This window comes from Onychomys torridus, chromosome 10, assembly GCF_903995425.1.
Source record: "Onychomys torridus chromosome 10, mOncTor1.1, whole genome shotgun sequence".
Lineage (NCBI taxonomy): Eukaryota > Metazoa > Chordata > Mammalia > Rodentia > Cricetidae > Onychomys > Onychomys torridus.
The window spans coordinates 55,358,088-55,378,370 of record NC_050452.1 but is presented as its reverse complement, the minus strand read 5'-3'; the positions used below and the strand labels follow the sequence as shown (position 1 = coordinate 55,378,370).

The 20,283-nt window shown below is 37.8% G+C and overlaps 1 protein-coding gene across 2 annotated transcripts in view; it reads left to right on the top strand.

The window, feature by feature from the left end:
- Stim2 (stromal interaction molecule 2) overlaps nucleotides 1–20,283 on the top strand; it is a 121,929-nt gene that overhangs the window by 74,807 nt on the left and 26,839 nt on the right. For both annotated transcript variants that reach the window (XM_036200909.1, XM_036200910.1), the window contains exon 3: nucleotides 2,293–2,407. In XM_036200909.1, coding sequence (XP_036056802.1) covers nucleotides 2,293–2,407 — 115 coding nt within the window. The remainder of the gene's footprint in view (nucleotides 1–2,292; nucleotides 2,408–20,283) is intronic.

Genomic DNA, 20,283 nt, shown 5'->3' with positions numbered 1-20,283 from the left:
TTTGTTAAGCACTTGTTTAATATATATCCATAAACTCATTCTGTAGTTTCTCAAATAGGAACTAAGAATAACATCTCATCTATATGGAAATTAGCTTATTTCTGAAGCCATAGAACCGTCCTTTTGAGTTATTAGTACGCACACAGTGAAGAGAAGACATTCGTTTTGATGTGTATCCCATGCATGGAACAGTTGCTCTTTGTTCCAGCTGACTGGACTCTTTCCAAGACTGACTTCCTCTTTTGCTCAGTCTATCATCGTGCTTTTCAGTCTCGAGATTCTCTTCAGCTCTTGGACTTCTTCCAAGAAGGGCAGTTTCTAAGCATCTTAGGTGTAGTGATCCCACCTCCCCCAAATATTTTACTAGATTCTAAAGATATCAGTTAGGAAGGATGGCATGAGGCTAGCCAGAGAAGCCCCTTCAATTATACCTTTACAAAAAGAAGTTTATAAAACAAGATACTAGTTATAGCAACAGAAAAAAAATATCTAAGGTGAATCTTTTAAATCACTGTTTTTCAAGCTATTGATGTATGGCCCGATTTTTAATTCCCAATCTCATAACAGCAGGGTCTATACAGCTAAATTTGCCACATGTTTGGCTCAGATGCTTTGAAAACGTTATCTGATCACTTCTACAAAGGCTCCTAAGTACTCCCTCTCCATGTCCATACCTATAGTAGAAGAGTGTGAGTAAGCTGTCACCAAGTAGTCTGTTGAGATCACTGTTATAGTGATGTTGATCCTAAAAGCTGAGCACTGAAACTTGCAAAGGTAAATGATATGCTTAAGACTATATGTTAGATGTAACTGTCTTGTTAAATAAGAAACACAGAGCCGATTGCAGAGTTAAAAGCCAAGAGGTCAGAGCAATAGCTGAGAGCTGAAAACCTTACCCTTCACTGCTGCTCTGTCTTTCCTCTCCACAAGAGAGCTACTTCTGTGTGTTTTTTCTTTTTTATAGACTTTCTGTTCTGCTTTCTCATTGGTTGTAAACCCAGCCACATGACCTCCTCGTCACTGCCTGTCTATACAGACCTCCAAGTCTTCTATGGTTGGTATTGAGATTAAAGGCTTGTGTTGCCATGCTGGCTGTATCCTTGAACACACAGAGATCCGAGTCTGCCTCCCAAGTGCTGGGATTAAAGGCATGCACCCCTACCGTCCAGATTCTGCTATGGCTTGCTCTGACCCCAAGGCAACTTTATTAACATACAAATAAAATCACATTTCAATACAAATAAAATATCACTATAATTATATAGTTGTTAAGTAGTTTAGTATAGACTTATTCTAGTCAAACCAAAATTTTGTCATGTCTGAGATGATGTTTATTATTAATGTATAAAAATAAGAACTTTGCTTCTGGAGTTTAAGTCCCTGGGGACGTGGACTTTCTGCATTTGGATTTCTGAAACAGTCTATGATCTGCTTTCAGTATCAAGGGAAAGTCAATACAGATACTAGTAAAATAACAAAACAAAAAAAAGGTAAAAAAAGAAAAATGTTTTTAAAATTTTTTTTTTATGAAAAGTGATAACAATTTAAAGTATTCTATTTGTTTCATATAATTAGAATAATGTGTTATTTAGAGGAAGTTTGAGGAGATAAAACCTGAAAAATTGTCAGGGATAGTGTTGGTGAATGGTTTATAGATATAATAGCCTTTGTTGGACAGTGGGAAAGAAATATTACAGACTGGTTAATTCTTAGCAGAGGTTAATTTTGCTGCTTTCTTTCTAAATATTTAAAAGTATGATTTTTAAGGATATACACGTAGGTTTATAAAATATGCTAGTTGTGACATTGTAGACCACTTTCCTTGAATAGTGGCTTAGATGGTAGAAAACATAGAACTATGGTAAAGTGATTGAGATTAGTGTGCGTTTTGGTTGGAAATCCCTCACACTCTTTATGTGTCCAAAGGTAATATTGAGCCAGTAGTAACTAAGCTATGTGCTTGATGGTAGCCGGGGCTTTCATCTCAACACTTGTTCATTGTTTTAACCTTGGGCATGTCACTTAACCTCCATTGGCCTTGGCTTCCCATTTATTAAACAGTTAAACCCGTGCTTTCCTTACCAGGACCATTATGAAGTTTAGAAACAGTCTCTGTGTGTGCAAGTGTTGTTCTGCATAGTATAAATGTGGACTAGTATCTATTGAGTAATGAAATGTGTTTAACAATCATAAGAAAGTGGTGTTAAAATACCTTTTTTTTTGGTTTTGTTTTTAGTTTATTAGGACTAAAGGATTTTACTTATGTTTAACTTAATGTTTTCTCTCTTATAGTTTATAAGAGAAGATATGAAATATAAAGATGCTACAAATAAGCATAGTCATCTGCACAGAGAAGATAAGCACATAACTGTTGAGGATTTGTGGAAACAGTGGAAAACATCAGAAGGTAAGACTGTGCAGTGGTCTGGATCTCGCTTGTCTGCTGCTGCCCTGCTTGGCACTGGAAGCCTACTAATTGCAGATCATTTTAAAGAAGTTCTATAAGATCATATTTCTGCGAGAATTTAAAATTTTTCTTAGATTCGTTAAAGTTACAGGCTCTTTTTAGATAATTCGATATCCTGTACTAGACTAAATAATGTCTATTTGAGCTCATTGTGTGAGTTATTAAATGGTATTCTTATAAAGGTTTTATCAAATTAAAAAAAAAAAAGAGGAAACTGAAGTTTTCTGTTTAGTTGTGAATGTCTAAAGTCTTCAGGAGCCCAGGAATTTTAAGCTTTACCTGAAGTCCTCTGTGAACTCTGATATTGCTGTAGTCTGCCTTGTGCTTTAAGGCAGTGTTCTAAGACCTCCAGAGGAAACATCTTGTGCATGCTGTTTTTCCTATATATAAACTTCTTCAATGAAGTTTAATTCATAAGTTAGGCACAGTAAGAGATTAACAGCAATTATAAATAACAAAGTAGAGTGATTATATTATAAATAAAAGTTCTGTGATGTGGTTCTTTTTAGCTGTTACAGAGCAGGTAGCATATACTGTGTGGTTACCCTGGACAAAGGAATAATTCACGTTCCTGACGGAAAAGCACAATATTTTGTTATACCACTTAGAACACTTGTTTAACACTTAATGGATTGTTTGTTTCTGGAATTTTCCATTAATATTTTTCTCAATGAGATGGAATGTTGGTAACTGAAACCATGAAAAAGCGAAACTATAGATGAAGGACTCCTGAAGTTGCAGGATAAAATTTTGTAATTTGTATTTTATCCCTTTTCTGTTTCCAAGTTGTCCAGCTGTTTTGTGGACAATAATTTTGTATAGCACAGAAAGCTATGACCTAAAGCCTAGGCTTAGACACTAATGCTAGGAAGGTACTGAAATTTAAGCAATTGAAAAGTTCATTCAGTTTATTTTGTTTTTCAGTATCAGTTAACCAAAGTATCCCTTTTCTAGTAATCCTGTTTTACTAATGCCAAACAGTTGTCTATAGCACATACGTTTTTTAATCAAAGGTTTGAATAATGAAACTAAGAAGCTGAACAGCCTTTTATAAAATCATCAATAAATGAATTACTAGTTGATTATAAGTGATAACATCTAGAAATGGCAAAATATTAAGGAGGGCATATAACTGGAGAACTGGCTGGGAACCCTCTAGAGGAAGGGCTGTCTCACTCAGATGGAGTCTGCCAGGTAACAGACTACATGGCTGATTGTCACATATGGAATATTTTTTCTTGGGGGAAAATATTTTGAAGGCAAAAATGCCATTGTCTACATTTCTTATTTATTTCACTTATGTAGATTATTGTAGACTTGTAGCCTTGGTTTTTACAAAAGGACAGCCTTTCATTTTCATAGCCTTTCCAGTAGAGGTCTACAAGTGTCTCTCTGTAACTAACTTGAAATATGCCAAAGAAAGGATTTTTGGTAAGAGTTTCATCATAGTTGTGTCCTGTGTCAACTGTTCTTCACTAGCAGAGTAATTTACGTAGAATATAAACCTGAGCTGCTTAACATCCTAAAGTGGCAGAGAGAGAGAGAGAGAGAGAGAGAGAGAGAGAGAGAGAGAGAGAGAGAGAGACAGACAAAAATCTTCGCAAAGCACTCTAAGCCAGTGGTCTGCACCCAAATCCATGCTTTAGTCACTGTTAGCCCTTTTCCCTTTTCTCTTGGTCTGTTGCCTTCATTTCCTGCTCCATCCAAACTAGCCACTTCCTGTTTTCCAGTGTGCAGATACAGATGTCTTTTCAGCTAGCTCCCTTATCTCCTTTAAAGTTCTTATTAAGGGCTAGTCTCTTGTTGTGGCCTACTTCTTTTTCTGCTCTTTGGTTTTCCAACATGCATGATCCTTCATATCATGTTATTCCCGTGTCACTTACTGTGTTCTAAAGTGTTATAGAATGCCTTCTTCATGGCACCTGCTCCTTACCCACAAGATAAGGCTTAGAGAGAAGAGTATATTGTGTTTATTAGTAAATCTCCACATGAGGGGGACTCTGTCCTCAAAAGTCTTCTTGTTCCCCATCTAATGACTTCACTTTGAGCAGCAGATCTTTTATGATCTGTGAGAATATTTCTGATTTGTTTCTTTGTAGTTTAAGACTTTTCCAAGGTAAATAGACCCTTAATCTTTTTCTTTTAAGCTTTCACTTCTGTCTTATCTCATTTTATATTGAGACAGAGCGATGGTTTGCTCTAAGTCCAAATTGCTTGCCTGACCCTTCTAACACAAGTTTCTTTTTGGAGAGCTTGACCTCCCATCTCTCTTGCTTGGGGTAAAGGCCTAAGAGAGTGGTTGACAAGTTCCTGCTAGCACAGCTGCTCAGAAGGAAGGAGAAAGGAGATGGTGTGTGGAGGATTCAGGCAATATAACTTTACCAACAAGTTTACCGAGATGGGGGATGAGCCTCACAGCTCAGTTATTAAACAGTAAGGGGGAGCTGGGCATTGCTGCCACACCCAAAGAGTTCTGCTTTAATCTGTTTTTTTTTTTTCTTTCTTAATTCTATTAAAATGAACAAGTTCTTTAGAAAACTACTGAAAGTAGATATTAGAATGAATGTAAAAACATAATAAATTCAATATTGAGATGGATGTGTTAAACATGTGTATGTGACCAATATACACACATATTCATTCTCAGCCTGTCAGTTTTTAGGTATCCAGTGGCTAGAGCAGTGGCCCTTTTCAGCATGATACTCAACAAATGTGGGATTAATGGCTGAAAGTACAGTGCCTGTTGAAAATGCCATGTTCCACATTTATTTCATCAAATATTTGTGTCATGTTGTAATACATGAATTCCTGAAAAACTCTAGCTTTGCAAAATTATGAACTTAAAATGATAGTTAATGGAAAAGAAAAGCAGGTGAAATAGATGACTTAAAATCTAGGTAGCTATGTATCCCGAATCCTCACAGTACTGGAACTCATAAAAGAAATGTAAAATTACTAACCACTAAATGCTACCCTGGGTAGAGGAATGTACATTAGAAATAATAAGTGAATGCAGTTTGGTGAAAGGGAATAACTACCATGTTAAGTTGGGTTGAGGTTGCCTAAAATGAAAGAGAGAGGCAAATTACAAAGGTAAGAGCTGCAAGGCATGCCTGGCTGAGGTGGCAGCAGCCAGGTGAGCCAAGAGGAAGGGGGAAAGTCACAACTTGGTATGTTGGTGGGGGATGGATATAGTTTGTATATTTTGCTGCTACATGATATGAAGTGTTAACTTGTTTGAAAGTACCTCATGACATAATATATTGACAGTTCTCTTAATTACCAGTCATGCATAAGATAATTCAGATTACATGGGTTATTCTGTATTTTGTGCCAAGCAGGCATACCACTGGATCCTGGGGATTAAAGTTAAGTTAGACATGGGTCCAGGCTATGCCAAGCAAATTACTGAATAGAAGAGAGGAAGAAAGTAAGCGATTACAGTATAAGGTGATACATACACAATACAGTTAAGGCTAGATAGAGTATGGAGCTGGTTTATAGAAGGGAGTAATTAGCTCATTAATAGGATTATTTACAGAAGGTGGTATTTGGAATAGACTGTGAAGATTGACTAGTAGGTCTTAGAAAGGAAGGCAGGTTATGTGAGAAGGGTAGTTGTGAGTGGGTAGGTAGGATCAAGATGTTCTGTACACACATGAAATTGTCAAAGAATAAAAAAATAAAACTAAAAATAAAAGGAAAACTGAAGTATACAACAAATGGTTCTTTCCTTAATTATACTTGAATACTTTCTAAAATTGGAAGTAAAGGTGGCATGATGCTGAAAGTGTATTGACTTCCAAGTGATGTAATTTAAGAGATGGCTCACAGGGCTGGAGAGATGGCTCAGTGGTCCAAGAGCACTGGCTGCTCTTCCAGAGGACACAGGTTTGATTCCCTGCGCTCACATGGCAGCTCACAACCATCTGTAATTCCAGTTCTAGGGGATCCACTACCTTTTTCTGGTCTCTGAAGATACCCCAGACATACATGTAATGCACAGACATACGTGCAGGCTAAACACCTATACATATAAAATACAATTTAAAAATAATAAACAGTGGCTCAATTATAGAATGTGAATCTTCTATAATGTAAATGGATTGTTCTCTGACACCCTAGATTGTCTCTGAGCAAGTGTTGTCCCTGTAGTACTTTTATAGAATAAAATTTTCAGCTATGCTTAAAGGGTTTTAATAAGTTGAGTAGATATGTAAAAATTTAGAGAAGTTTAGCTTAAAGCAACTTAAATTGCCCTTAATTCAGAAAGTGGAGAGATTTAGGTATTTAATAATTGTTATTTTCTAGTGTAAATGAACTTAAATAGAAAAAAATGATCTTGGGTATTTTCTTTCTGTTTATGACAGCAATTTGTTTTTGTAAACATTACATAAAAGTAAAATATTCCAGGCCATGGGCCTTGAAAAGTAAGACACATTATAAATTGTTACCCTGCATAGATCCATTTTATGCTGAGGTTTTTCTTCTGGGTGTGTTAGTGTGGGTGGATTTCTAAATATTGATAAAAGCTACTGGCCTTTTCTAGTTGTTCACTGTTGATTTTTACATAGAAACTGAATTGGAAAACATTGGTGGACTGAATACATATTGTTTGGCATTATTGTCAGAGCTACTCAAAACATAAAACTTGGAAATCCAGTAGCATTTTTGTGGTATCTCGCAATAGAATACTTTGTCTATTTACAGTATGCATGGCAGTCACTAGTAGGATCCAAGGAAGTGTCAAGCCATTTCTTCAAGGAGTGTTAACAGCATTTTTCATATACACAGATGAAAAGCTAGATAGCAGTGTAAGAATGCTTGGTAAATACTACCTAAATAGTGGTGTTAGAGGAGTTTAGTAAGATGGACAGATTTATTCTAGGGAATGAGTTAATATTGTAGAAAATATACATTTTCTTAGAAAGTCAGGTATGTTCAGGTTAGCACATTTAAATGAGTAAATAAGCCTTTTAAAATGGCACATCTAAGTGTTAGATTCTTTGGATAAACACAATCTATGAGCCAGACATGTAATTTCCTTTACTATATGTGATAGGTCACTGAATATTGATTTCTTTATCTCAGTTCTGTGGTATGGATGAATACTCTCATCTGTGTAGAAGGTTGTTCATAATCAGAGGTGAAGTGCTTAGAGCAGCGCTGAGTCCCAACAAATGATCAGTGACTGTTTGTTCCTGTGATTGTTTCTGTCAGGCAAATGTTACCATGCTAAGTTAAGCAATGTTGGAGTGCCATGTTAAGATTCTTCTCTTATACCAGTGCCAGTGAACCCAAACATTGTTTTCTGAAGGAAGCTGTTTGTATGTGGTCTCAGTAGCAAAGATAAAGGTATTCTTGGATGATGGCATTGCAGTTATGAGTAGCAGACTTTACTGTGTATGTAGGATATAGCAGTTCATATAGAATTTTTGTCATCATCTCTAAATATTAGACATTATTGAAGCTTCCAAAAAAGTCTTGTAATAGACAAAAATTTGTAGAAAGACTTATTCACCATATACAGGCAAGAAGATTATTATCATTGTATGGGGATAAAATGTGGATTTGAATGGGAAGAGTGAAACATCATGGATTCTACAAACGTTTTACAAGAGGACTTGGAAACTTTGCCCCTCAGTTTAGAGGGTATTCAGACGGTTTTGTTTGTGTGGTTTTTGTTTATTTGCTTGCTTGTTTCTTATGACCGAACACATTGACTTTAAGGTTTTCAGATTAAACATACTGGCTTTGAGGGTGTCCATTAAACTGGCTCACACAGTAGGAGCATTTTGTAAGTGCTTACTAGGAGCAAGGCATTGTCCCAGACTAAGATGAAGAATGCTTCTTTGTTCACGACCTATTAATGGAGAAAGACCCACATTAATAGGTACTTAAGGGATGTTCTACAGTCACCTGTTGAGAGCATATAAAAGGAACTGTGGGATAGATAGGAAGAGGCCTGGCAGCAAAGGTTAAGTAAGGTGAGTAGGGTTGTTTTCTGTGACATTTACTTTGTCATCCTTAACTAGAAATTTCTGCTGGATGAATAGTTCTAAGGATATTAGGAATTAATACAGCATGTTTAAAGAAAGAAGTTTCTTAGTAAGCTGTCTAGCTAGTACTGCTTAGTGGATCAGGTTTTAGTATTTTTGATCCTGTGTGCAATGCTGTTAGTTTCAGAAGCTGTTGTCAGCTTCACTATAAGTCTGAGTTTTCAGTGTGCGCCAAAAGCACCTTAGACAAGGAAGGCCTGTTCCCTGAGATGGAGTCTAATTTCAGGATTAACAGTGCCATCATTTATTTATACTGCTAACAAAAGGTTTTTAGTATTCAGAGCTGCATCTGTGTAAAGGAAGGTGACACAAAGATGTTGCTGGCTCACTCTATCAACCCACATTTAGGGGCATCAATATGGGTTTTGCTAGAAAAGTAGCACATCTGTTTCATACCATATCTACATACCAGATGAACACTTGTGTGTGCTAGCTGTGGTGAGCCAGAACTCAGAGGGCTGGGTAAGAGGTTCCACGTTTGACTGTGACTTGAGAGTTGGTGGTTGATATATTGTGCACTCCAATAAACTTATCTGGGGGGCGGGGTGTCAGAGAACAGAACAGCCACTGTATTAAACATAGAGGTTAGGCAGTGGTAGCACACACCTTTAATCCTAGCATTCCAGAGATGGAGATCTGGATCTCTGAGTTCAAGGCCACACTGGAAACAGCCAAGCATGGTGACACACATCTTTAATCCTAGCACTTGAGATCTCGTGTCTTGCTTGGGAAAGGTACATGCCTTTAATCCCAGGAAGTGATGGCAGGAAGCAGAAAGGTATATAAGGCACAAGGGCCAGAAACTAGAGGCTTTTAAAGTTTTTAGGCTTTTGAGCAGCAGGTCAGCTGAGATCCTTTCGGATGAGGACTCAGAGGCTTCCAGTTTGAGGGAACAAGATCCGCTGAGAAGCTGGGAAGGTGAGGTTGGATGTGGCTTGTTTTGTTTCTCTGATCTTTCAGCTTTCACCCCAATATCTGGCTCTGGGTTTGTTTTTATTAATAAGACCTTTGGGGCTGGAGAGATGGCTCAGAGGTTAAGAGCACTGACTGCTCTTCCAGAGGTCCTGAGTTCAATTCCCAGCAACCACATGGTGGCTCACAACCATCTGTAATGAGATATGGTGCCCTCTTCTGGCCGGCAGGCAAACATGCTATATACATAGTTTCTCAATTATATATTGTAAGCAGAATTTAATGAGAGTGTTATTCTAGCCCTCCCACAGTGAATAATAATGGGTTTCTGTGTATTATATTAGCTGCATTCTCACTGATCCAGAGCTTGTGGCTTTAGCAAAGGTAAGCATATCCCACACTGCAGTGTGAAATAATTGAAGATTCATCTGCTTTGGCAGTTGTTTAAATTTCTCTAGTCTGTTTTTAATGGAGTTGCTTAATTGCATGGATTTGACTTTGACATTAGACTACGTTCTCTTTTAGATAATGTATTGAGAGCTTTGAAGTAGAGTAGGTTAAGTTAGACTATTTTAAGGCTAGGTCTATATTCTTTGAATAATTTTTAGAAATGCCCCCAAATGTAATCTTTCTAGCTTCTAATAAAAAAATAATACTGATTGAGCTTTCTGATTGAGGTTCATGCTGGTGGCCAAATGAAAGTGAATGGGGTAGATTAAACAGGAAGTGAGGACAGTAAATATTGTTGACTTCCTGAGGGAGGCATAGAGAATGGGGTTCTGATTCCAGAAGGCAGACATGAGGTGGAGAAAGTTGTGGGGCTTGAGAGATGGCCTAGCTGGGTATCTCACAACCACCCTGTAACTGCAACTCTAAGGGATCTAACATCCTCTTCTAGACTATGCAATCCACACTCACATGCTCAGACTCACACACTTAACCATGAATAAAAATCTTTTTAAGGGGTTGGGGATTTAGCTCAGTGGTAGATAGAGCACTTGCCTAGCAAGCGCAAGGCCCTGGGTTCGATCCTCAGCTCCAAAAAAACAAAAAAACAAAACAAAACAAAAACAAAAAAAAACCCCCAAAAAACCCAAAACCTTTAAAAAATGTTACAATGGGAAGGTTTCCAGTGTTTTCATATATTAATAGGATGATTCAGTTCAGTCGTATTGATATGGAGGAAGACTGAACTATCTAATTGAAAATAGCCCTTACAGGGTTAGAAAGTGCAGGTATATAATTAGACTTCCCATGCTGATCTTATAAGTTGGGATTTTATTTGCTGTTTTCTAGAGGCTAGCTCTATGGATCTTGGTCTCTGTTGGCTTGCCTTTTTGAGGATGATGACCAAAGGGAAGTAGGCATCTTCCTTGCTTGTGCTAGTTAGAAAAATTCTAGGAAGTCAAATCCAAACCGATGATGGTTATATCCATGATGGGGTCTCTTGGTTACTTCTCTACTTTATTCCCTCAGATGATCAGAAGGCAGAGAGAAATGGAGCATCTAGCAGCACCCAGCCCCAAATTTGCAAGAGCAGTTAGCCTGAGAAGAGCAGACAGGAACAACAGCCTTAGAGGCTGCTTGAGGGTGGGTGTAGGACAGGTCTGGTACCATGGATTGATAACATGATGTAACAATAAACAAACTAGTAAATTATGCAGTTTAGTAAATCTCAGTTTTATTGAAATGGGCTAATGCAGTTCTGGAAATTATAAACAAACAAACAAACACACACAAAAACCCCCTACCTACCTATTACAGCACACAGTTTTCCTAGGTACTGCCTGGTATTTTGTACTGTGACAGGACAAAACTGACTGAGTTTACCCGAGTTCACTGGGCACATTTAACTAATGCAAAACTTACTTTTGAGAGAAAGGGTTTTACTGTGTAGCTGGCTGGCCTCCTCCTGCATCAGCCCTGAGTGCTGGAATTGCAGGCATGGCCACTTCCCTAGTGTCACTGCAGGAGGAAAAAGGTAAATTGGGGAGGCTATAAAACTTAGGGACATTGTGCACACTGAATTAGTTTGGAAGTCTTGACAGAGAGATGTCTTCCAAGAATTTGTACATTAGAAGGATAGATGTTTCTTTTCATAATACGTAACATTCATAGAATACCAGTTGTTCTTTATCACACTTCAGTCATTCCGAAGATGCCAAAGCTGGTATGATTTCAAATGATGAACATGCAGGACATTTTTATAGTGTTGTGTCTTCATTTATATGAGAATAGGATCTGGGTTACTGTTGAATTTTCCCAGGGAGGCTCCTCCAGGATGGACATTTAGCACTGCAGTCATCATCAATACACCTGAAATTTATAAAGCCATCCAAAGACTTGTCTAGGTCTAGGATAGTATTGAAAAGTAACATCCTTATGCTGTCACATCTAAGAGAAGCAGTACTTTTCTGTCCCATACTACTATAAAATAATAGTTGAAATAGTTTTTATTGGCTTTCTTCACTTTCAGTATGATCTAGTTAACATCTTTTCAAAAACCAATTTGACACCATTGTGAACAATCATTTTTCTTTATATTAATGGGAAGTAAGGCTCGGCATTCTCTGAAAAATGGTATTGTGTAGTACTTAACACTAGTAGCTTTTGTTTAGGCTGAAGGCATAAAAAAGGCCTTTGTCTAGAGTTTAAAATTTTATTTTACAAGTAAATCTGTTAGGTAGGACTTAAAGGTCAATTTTAGTTTGTTGACAGTTTCTTTGCAACAAGTAATTCCTAGATGATAAAGTGTTTTGCTTGCATGAACTGTTGACTACAAGAAGGAATATTACATCATTAAAGAGGACTTTGAATTATATTTCATTAGATCATATTTATTCATCTCCAACACATTCAACAAAGACAGCAGATTACTTTCTTTCCATTGGCACAGCTGGAGGTCTACAAAAAAAAAGAGAAAATAAAATTCCTAGAACTAGTCACAAGAAGACTAAAAAATACAGTGTAGATTTGGGAATCAGTAAGCAGCCAATTAGAACAGTGAAAATAATATGAAACAGGCACAAAGAGATTGTTTTCAGCTCCAACCCATAAAGTTGAAAGTAAATACGAGATGTTTTAGTAATTTAACCACATGTAATCACTATGTTCCTAAAAAGACTTTTTAAATTACAGATTATTCCTTACTGCAAAGTCATGAATCAGCCATTCTTTAAACTGTTAAAATTATCTCAGCTGCTTTTTGTAGTGATTTTTTAAATGTAAATACCATAAACCGATAGTACAAGATTTCTAGTATTAGGTATTCTCATCTTACATTTTCTCAACTTATTTCTAAATGAATGCTGACTTACTATAGGTTTTGGGACCTTTCACCTTTTCATTACTAATTACAAATTCTTCCCCTTTCTTAAATAGACAAGATCAATATCCCAAAGTGAGTAAGAACCTTGGCTTTACTTCCTATATTCATATCTCCATATAACGCTCTCTCAATTTATAACTTAGGGCGAGTAACTTAATCACTGGGTTTCCTTTGTTCCCATTTGTAAAATGCAGCTAGTAGTAATTGCTCACTTAGACAGCTGTGCCGAAGGTTAGTGAGAACAGAGCTAATCGGGGCTCTGTATTTGCTATTATCGTTGTCAGTGTTAAAGATCACCATGATGGCTGGGTGTGGTGGCATATGACTTTAATCCCAGAAGCTTCAGATGCTAGAGCAGGCAGATCTCTATGCATGGTAGTCCAGAACAGCTAAACAAATAAAAACAAAAAAACAATTAGCATACTGGCTTCAAGAAAATCACAAGCTGCAGAATTATTTAATAGTTTTTTTTAATCTACATAAGAAAAATTTTGTTTTTAAATTTCAATTTCATAATTGAGGTAAATCAAATTCAGAGAAGTTACCAGAACCAGACAAAAAGAATTCCCATTTACTGTTTGTCCAGATAACCCCACTGCTTCAGTTTTGACATTTGTCCTAATAATGACTTATAGCTACAAAGTACAGGATTATGCACAACAGTGTGTGTCTGCAATCTTCAGCCTGGAAGAGTTTGTATCCTTTGTATCTTATACCCTTTTCACTTTGGCTAGTGATCTTAAAAAATGCCATCTTGTAGCATTTTTTTGTTCCTAAATTAGAATTTATTTGTTACATTTACATGATCAGGTTATGCATTTGGGATGGATTGTCATGTCAGTGACTTTGTCATAATCCTTTTTTGTGGCATATATGCCAGTTTTGTTTTAATGACAGTGGTTTCACCTTGGTCACTTACTGAAGATGGTGTCTCCTGTATTTTTGTAAGTGGACTTCCATCCCTCTCTTATGAGATTTTCCTTCTTGATACAGGGTTTCACGTAGTCCAGGCCTGTATCAAACTGGCTATGTAGCTCAGGTGTGTATAGCCACACTCAGTTTTATACAGTGCTGGGCATTGAACTCAGGGCTTTGTGCCTACTGCCTAAGGACTCTTGCCTGCTGAGCTATGCTTCCAGCCCGTTGTGATACTTGTTCCGAGGCTGTAACTTGAAAGCTCTGTAAAAAGTATCATATTCCTCATAGCATTTCCACCCACTTGTTTTAGTGTCCTTTAGAGTTTTTTCTTGGATAAAGTGTTATATTGATAATTGCCAAATGGCAGTTTTTCAGTTTTTCATTCTTGTGCTTATTAGTTGGCATCCTACCGCAAGAGATTTAAGAGTTCATTATTAACATCTTGACATGTGAGGATGCTGGCTGATGATAGACATGTCTTGGAAGTATCACCTGGGGAAAGATCAACCATAGCATCTCACTGACTCTTAGAAGACTCATCTTCTGCATGTATTTGCTCATACTGCCATTGGTGCCCACTCTTCTCTGTTATTCTGTGCGTTTTTCATTTTGTCAGTCTTATTTTGATGCTCAGATGCCCAGTGTTGGCAAGTGGTCTTCTATACTGGCTTTAGTAAACCTTAAGTGATCCCTTCATTCTTGAACCCTTCCTTCTTGACCCGAGAAGGTATTATAGATGCATCATATTATTTCTCAGTGCCAGTCTTAGAGACACTGATTACTTTAGTTGATGTGGTATTTAGAAATTGAGATTTTTAGCAAGAATGTTGCTACTAGAATTTTATTCTTAGATTTCTCAATGGTCAAACTTAAACATTACAGCTTGTATGTATTTCTTTACTTAAAAACCATGAGTTCACACTGATAATATATACCTCTCATTTCAGTCCAACACTATTGAGTTGATTTTAACTGAACTTTTCACTATTTGCCTCTCCCTCACTGATAATAAGTGAATAGGCTGTTATCCCCAGCATGTCTGCTTACTCGTTCTCCGTTTATAGTCCTTTTGCTGACCCCATTAGACTGCTGCTGCCGCCTCACTCTAGACCCTACCTTGTGTGAGCTTCTGCCATTGTAGGGCTGCTGTTCCATTGCCACATCACAGAGGTGCTGGTCAGCAGTAACTTTCTTTTCAAGCAATAGAAAGATTGTAGAGACTTGGAGAAAACTTGGAGGAAGCCTTAGAGGGCACTGTTGAGCATCTTTGGGTAGGTGAGTCTGTCCGTGTGGATTTACTTTTACTGAAGCACTTTGTTCATAGTTTGCCTGTCTTATGTAACTAACTCTTGAGCTGCTGACAAAGGTCCTCTGTGAATGAGCCTGTTTGTAGCTTAATATTTTAACCATTGTGCTACTACTCAGAATCGAGGGAATTTTTCCTAAGAGTTGTTTTTGCCACAATAACATTAAACCATGACTATATATATATATATATTAAACAAAACCTGTTAGAAAACATTCCATACCAAGTAATAATATTTATGAACCACTAGATTTTAAAATGCTAAATGTACTAGAAAAAGTTTTATGTAGTTGGAGATCAGACAGTAGTTTTGTGAGTAAAATTAACTTGAGAATATTTCTGTCATTGGAATTGGTGGGGTTTTCAATTTTTATGGAAAACAAGATTTTTTTTCAGGTTTTGAATGTTAAATGTGATAATGAGCAGTGAAAGTTCTGTTTCTACTCCTTTAGTTTACTGGCATTTAAAAGAATGATTTAATTGGGCTTTTTTTCTTCTCCCTTTTTTTGAGGGGGGTGTTTGATTCCCTCAAAAATAAATGTATTTTATTCTATTCTATGATAGTCTTAATAATTCCTAGATTCCAGTATTTTATTTATCCAGCACCTAATATTAATTACTGTATACCTGGTAAATATTTGCTATGTTTACAAATACCAAGTTGACTGTATACATATTTTTAAAAACAGACTTAATTCACTTTCTTTTTCTTATATAAAACCCTTATGTGGTGGCCACAACTGGAGCCTGAGTCCTTAGAACAGAGACTCTGGTATAGGTTTTCACAAGATGGTCAGTGAATTCTTGATGTGGACACTTGGTAAACACAGGCTCTTTCCAGAGGTTAGGGGCCAAGTAGCTATAGGTCTTAGAGATGGCATCAAAGGTGGCAGAGTTGCTCAGGGTGGCATTATAGCCCCTGGCTGATGTGTGGTAGTCATCAGTACTGGCCAGCAGCAGCAGCTTCTTGGGCACAATAGCAGAGATGATGCCAGTGTCTCTGGTGGCAGGGATGAGATGCACTAACATAGAATCACAGCAGCCTATCATCTTCCATAGAACAGTGTGGGGCTGACCACACTTGTTCCCCCAGTAGCCTCTCCCCTCAGGGATGATGGAAAGCTTGTCCAAGATGATGGCCCTTTGGATGGCAGTGACTACCTTCTTGGAGCACTTAACATCAAGACCAGCATGACCATTATAATCTAGATGTCTTATGGTTTCTCTTGCTGTGAATAGACACCATAACCATGGCAACTCTTATAAAGGAAAATCATTTAATTGGGGCTGGCTTACAGTTCAAGGTTTAGTCCATTATCATCTTGGCAGGAAGTGTGGAGGCATGTAGGCAGACATGGTGCTGGAGAGGTAGCTGAGAGTTATACATCTGGATCAGCAGGCAGCAGGAAGAGAGAGTGACTCTGGGCCTGGCTTGAGCATCTGAAACCTCAAATCCTAACCTCAGTGACACACTTCCTCCAACAGGGCCACACCTACTCCAACAGGGCCACACCTCCTAATGGGGTCCATTTTCATTCACATCACCATACCCTAATAGTGACAAAAGCCTTAAACCTGGTCTTTTGAGGATACTCCCAGGAAAAAGTCAATATTGTATACTTTACTGGGCAGAGAGAGCAGGTATCTCTCATCCAGGGACTTGATCTTCATGTCACTAGGTTGCCCAACTTGGTGATAGGGGATCTATTCATTGTCTTTGGCCTTACCTCTAAGAGTCAAATCAGAGGAAGCCTTCTTGGCCTCCTAATCCTGGGCTTCCAGGTCCCCTGGGCCCTCTAGTTACACCAGCATTGTCTTTTCACAAAGAAGCCCCCCCCCCTTTAAGATTCAAAGAAAAAAGAAAGAAAGCAGTAGAAAATGAAAGCAAACATTTCTAAAGCTATTATTACTTAAAAACATAATTTTTTGCTTAATTTTTTTTTTTAGAAAATAGCATGTTCATCATTTCATGACAGACAACCACATTTTAGAAGAAATTTGTAGCTTTATCTAGAAATGCCACTAAAACAAATCAGTCAAGGTTGATTTCTTTCTGTTTGTCTTGTTTGTTTAATAGAATCATTTGTCTTACATCCATGTACCTACAACTCCTCATTTATTAAATACTTCACAAATGTTGACATGTCGAATATCCAGGTAAAGGAAACAATGCTCATCTTTAAAGAGATTATTTCATTTGATATGAAATAGTCTTAAAAAAAAATAGAAAGCCATATTATGTCAGTGCCTATGGAGTCCAGAAAAGGGCAGCAGATTCCCATAAGTTGGAGTGACTGGCAGTTGTTAGTCACGTGATACAGGTGCAGGGAACTGAACTCTGAGTAACTACTGTTAATGTACATAGTTTGAATAATTGTAAGATACCAGTTTATAGTAGGAAAAGATTACAGAGCCCTGTATAGCTGGAATTACTGTTGGGAACAGAGTAGCCCAATCGTTTTTAATATTTAAATATCCAGAAATTTGCTAATGGTCATTTTGTGTTCTAAAAAGTTCTACACATTTCTTACATGATGCAAGGCAAGGAATACACAATTAAAAGTATAGCACATCCACTAATATCTGAACTTCCCAAGTACAGAGCATGGCTTTAGGTGTCCAAATACAGCATGATGCAGGGATTTAGTCCATGTCAGAGACATATCCTGCTGATTGATGTGCAGCTAAGAATTCACATTCTGGCCCTGTCTGGGCAGCTGGCTGTTAGGAGTGTCACTCACAAGTGACTACTGTACATAGTCCACGAAGCCAACTGATGAGAGAGAGACTAGGCCTGTACCTTCTTCCACCCTTCGTAAGAAGTTGCCTCCTCTCAAGTTTAGATCATGTTTAATTAAAATGTCATTATCAGAGCCCCACCTTTTTACAGTTTATGGTAATTAAAGTTTCCTGTGAGAAGTTATGTCTGTCAGTGTAAAGAGAACTCTTTTTTTTAAGTTTTTTTTTCTTTATTTTATTTACATACCAACCCCAGTTTTGCCTCTCTCCTCTCCTCCTGATTCCTACCCCCACTTCCCTTTTACCTCCCCCCACCAACTCCTCTGTCTCCATTCAGATGGGGTAAGGTCTCCCTTGGAAATCCACAAGGCATGGCATATCAAGTTGTGGCAGGACCAAGCTCTTCCCCCCTGTATCAAGGCTGAACAAGGTATCCCACCATAGGGAATAGGTTCCAAAGAGCCGGCTCATGCTTCAGGGACAGGGACAGGTCCTAGTTCCACCACTGGTGCCCCCACAAAAGACCAAGCTACACAACTGCCACCCAGATGCAAAGGACTTAGGTGGGTCTCATGCTGGCTCCTTAGCTGTCCATCCAGAGTCTGTGAGCTACCACAAGCTAAAGTCAGCTATCTGTTGGTTTTCCCCTCATGATCTTGTGGGCCCTTTACTCATATAATCCTTCCACCCTCTCTTCAGCTGGGCTCCAGGAGCTCTGCCCAGTGCTTGGCGGTGGATCTCTGCATCTGCTTCCATCAGGCACTGGATGAAGGTTCTATGAGGACAATTAGGGTAGTTACTGATCTGATTACAGGGGAAGGCCAGTTCAGGCACCCTTACACTGTTTCTTGAAGTCTTAGCTGGGGGTCATCCTTGTAGTTTCCTGGGAGTTTCACTGGCACCAGATTTCTCTCTAACCACATAATGGCACTCTGTAAAGAAAACTTTTGAGGCTTTGTAACTTGAAAGTCTCCATTTGAAATTGAATTGTGAAAACTTCTGTATAAGTACATCCTTTTAGAATATTTTATAAACATGCTAATGTTTCAAACATTTTTCAAGCCATCATGTCTTTGGACTTTTATAGAAATGTCAAAACATAGAGCACAGAACATTTTATAATAGGCAACATGAAATATTACTCCTTTTGTGATGTCTCTTCCCTGGTGCCCCTACGAACCTTTTGGTATTTTGTAAGGTTCTTTTCATGGTATAATTGAAAACAGTGTATTTAGCTTCACAGCACTGATCCATTTTTCTATATGATGTCAGCAGACGTGGATCAGTCTAAAATAACTCTTCTGCCAGTTGCTTCTTCTTAACACCGAGAGCACAAATAGTGTGTAACTGTATGGTTATGCTGCAGCAGCAGCTAAGAGCTAGGAAAAATTAAATGCAGAATTAGGCTTCTGGTGTGGTCAAGCTCTGCTACAGCCAGCCTCGAACTTGGCTGTAGTTTGAGATTCTCTCAGAATGCAGAAGGGGATTGGGAGGAGGAGGAGTGTGATGCTCAGTAGTTTGAGTTTTGAAACCTGTAGTAAATTCGGTTCCATACCCACTCTCCATTTGGAGTATGAATTTGGGGATTGATCTACAGCTTCCTGATCTATAAACCAAAGTTATATACTACCTCTGCATATAAAATCTATATAATTTACACACACACACACACACACACACACACACACACACACACACACACACACACACCACACACACACACACACACAGAGAGAGAGAGAGAGAGAGAGAGAGAGAGAGAGAGAGAGAGAGAGAGAGTAATATTACTTCATAGTATTATTGAATTTCATGAATTAAGCCATGGCAATCTTTTAGCACAGTCAACTATCAGCATATCTTTACACACAGAAATGCTTTATGATTAGAGGGCATTTTTTATTAATATTTGGGTGATTTTATGAACATCTTTAAGATTTGGAGAACCAGCATTAACCAAAATTTAAACTTAAAATTTATATTCAGTAAACTTTTTTTTTAAGGCCTGTAATTTAATGGAAGTGTGGCTAAGGGTACTGACCGCATTGGCTTTATAAGATTGCCTTTTATGGATGAAAGGAAAAAGTAGTTTGTATAGTTTATTTTTTTAAAGTTTTGATTTCACACCACACTGATTTTGTATATCAGGTGTACGTAAGCCGGGGAATGGGCCAAAAGCATAAAACCCTTTTCTTATACTCCTTTCAACTGACAATTATAAATTGGTGCCTCTATTATGTCCAGGTCTCCAGGATCTTTTCTAGAACCAAGGATTCTCCCAGACTGCTTTGAGAAGAAATAGTCTGAGGGTAGTAGTGTTTACTTTTATTATAACTCCTGGGTCACAAGCAGACAATTCAGATGAAAATTGGTTCCTTTTAAAGGAAGAATGTTACATACTCACTGATCTTAAATGGTAATTTTATGTTAGAGTATAATAATATCTCGTGTAGTATGGAAGCTCACAACATAGTATGGCATGTGATGTTAGCAGGAAGTTAGCAAAATAAGACAGCCTATATGCTGTACATTCTGCAGAAGCAGGAAGTACCATTGG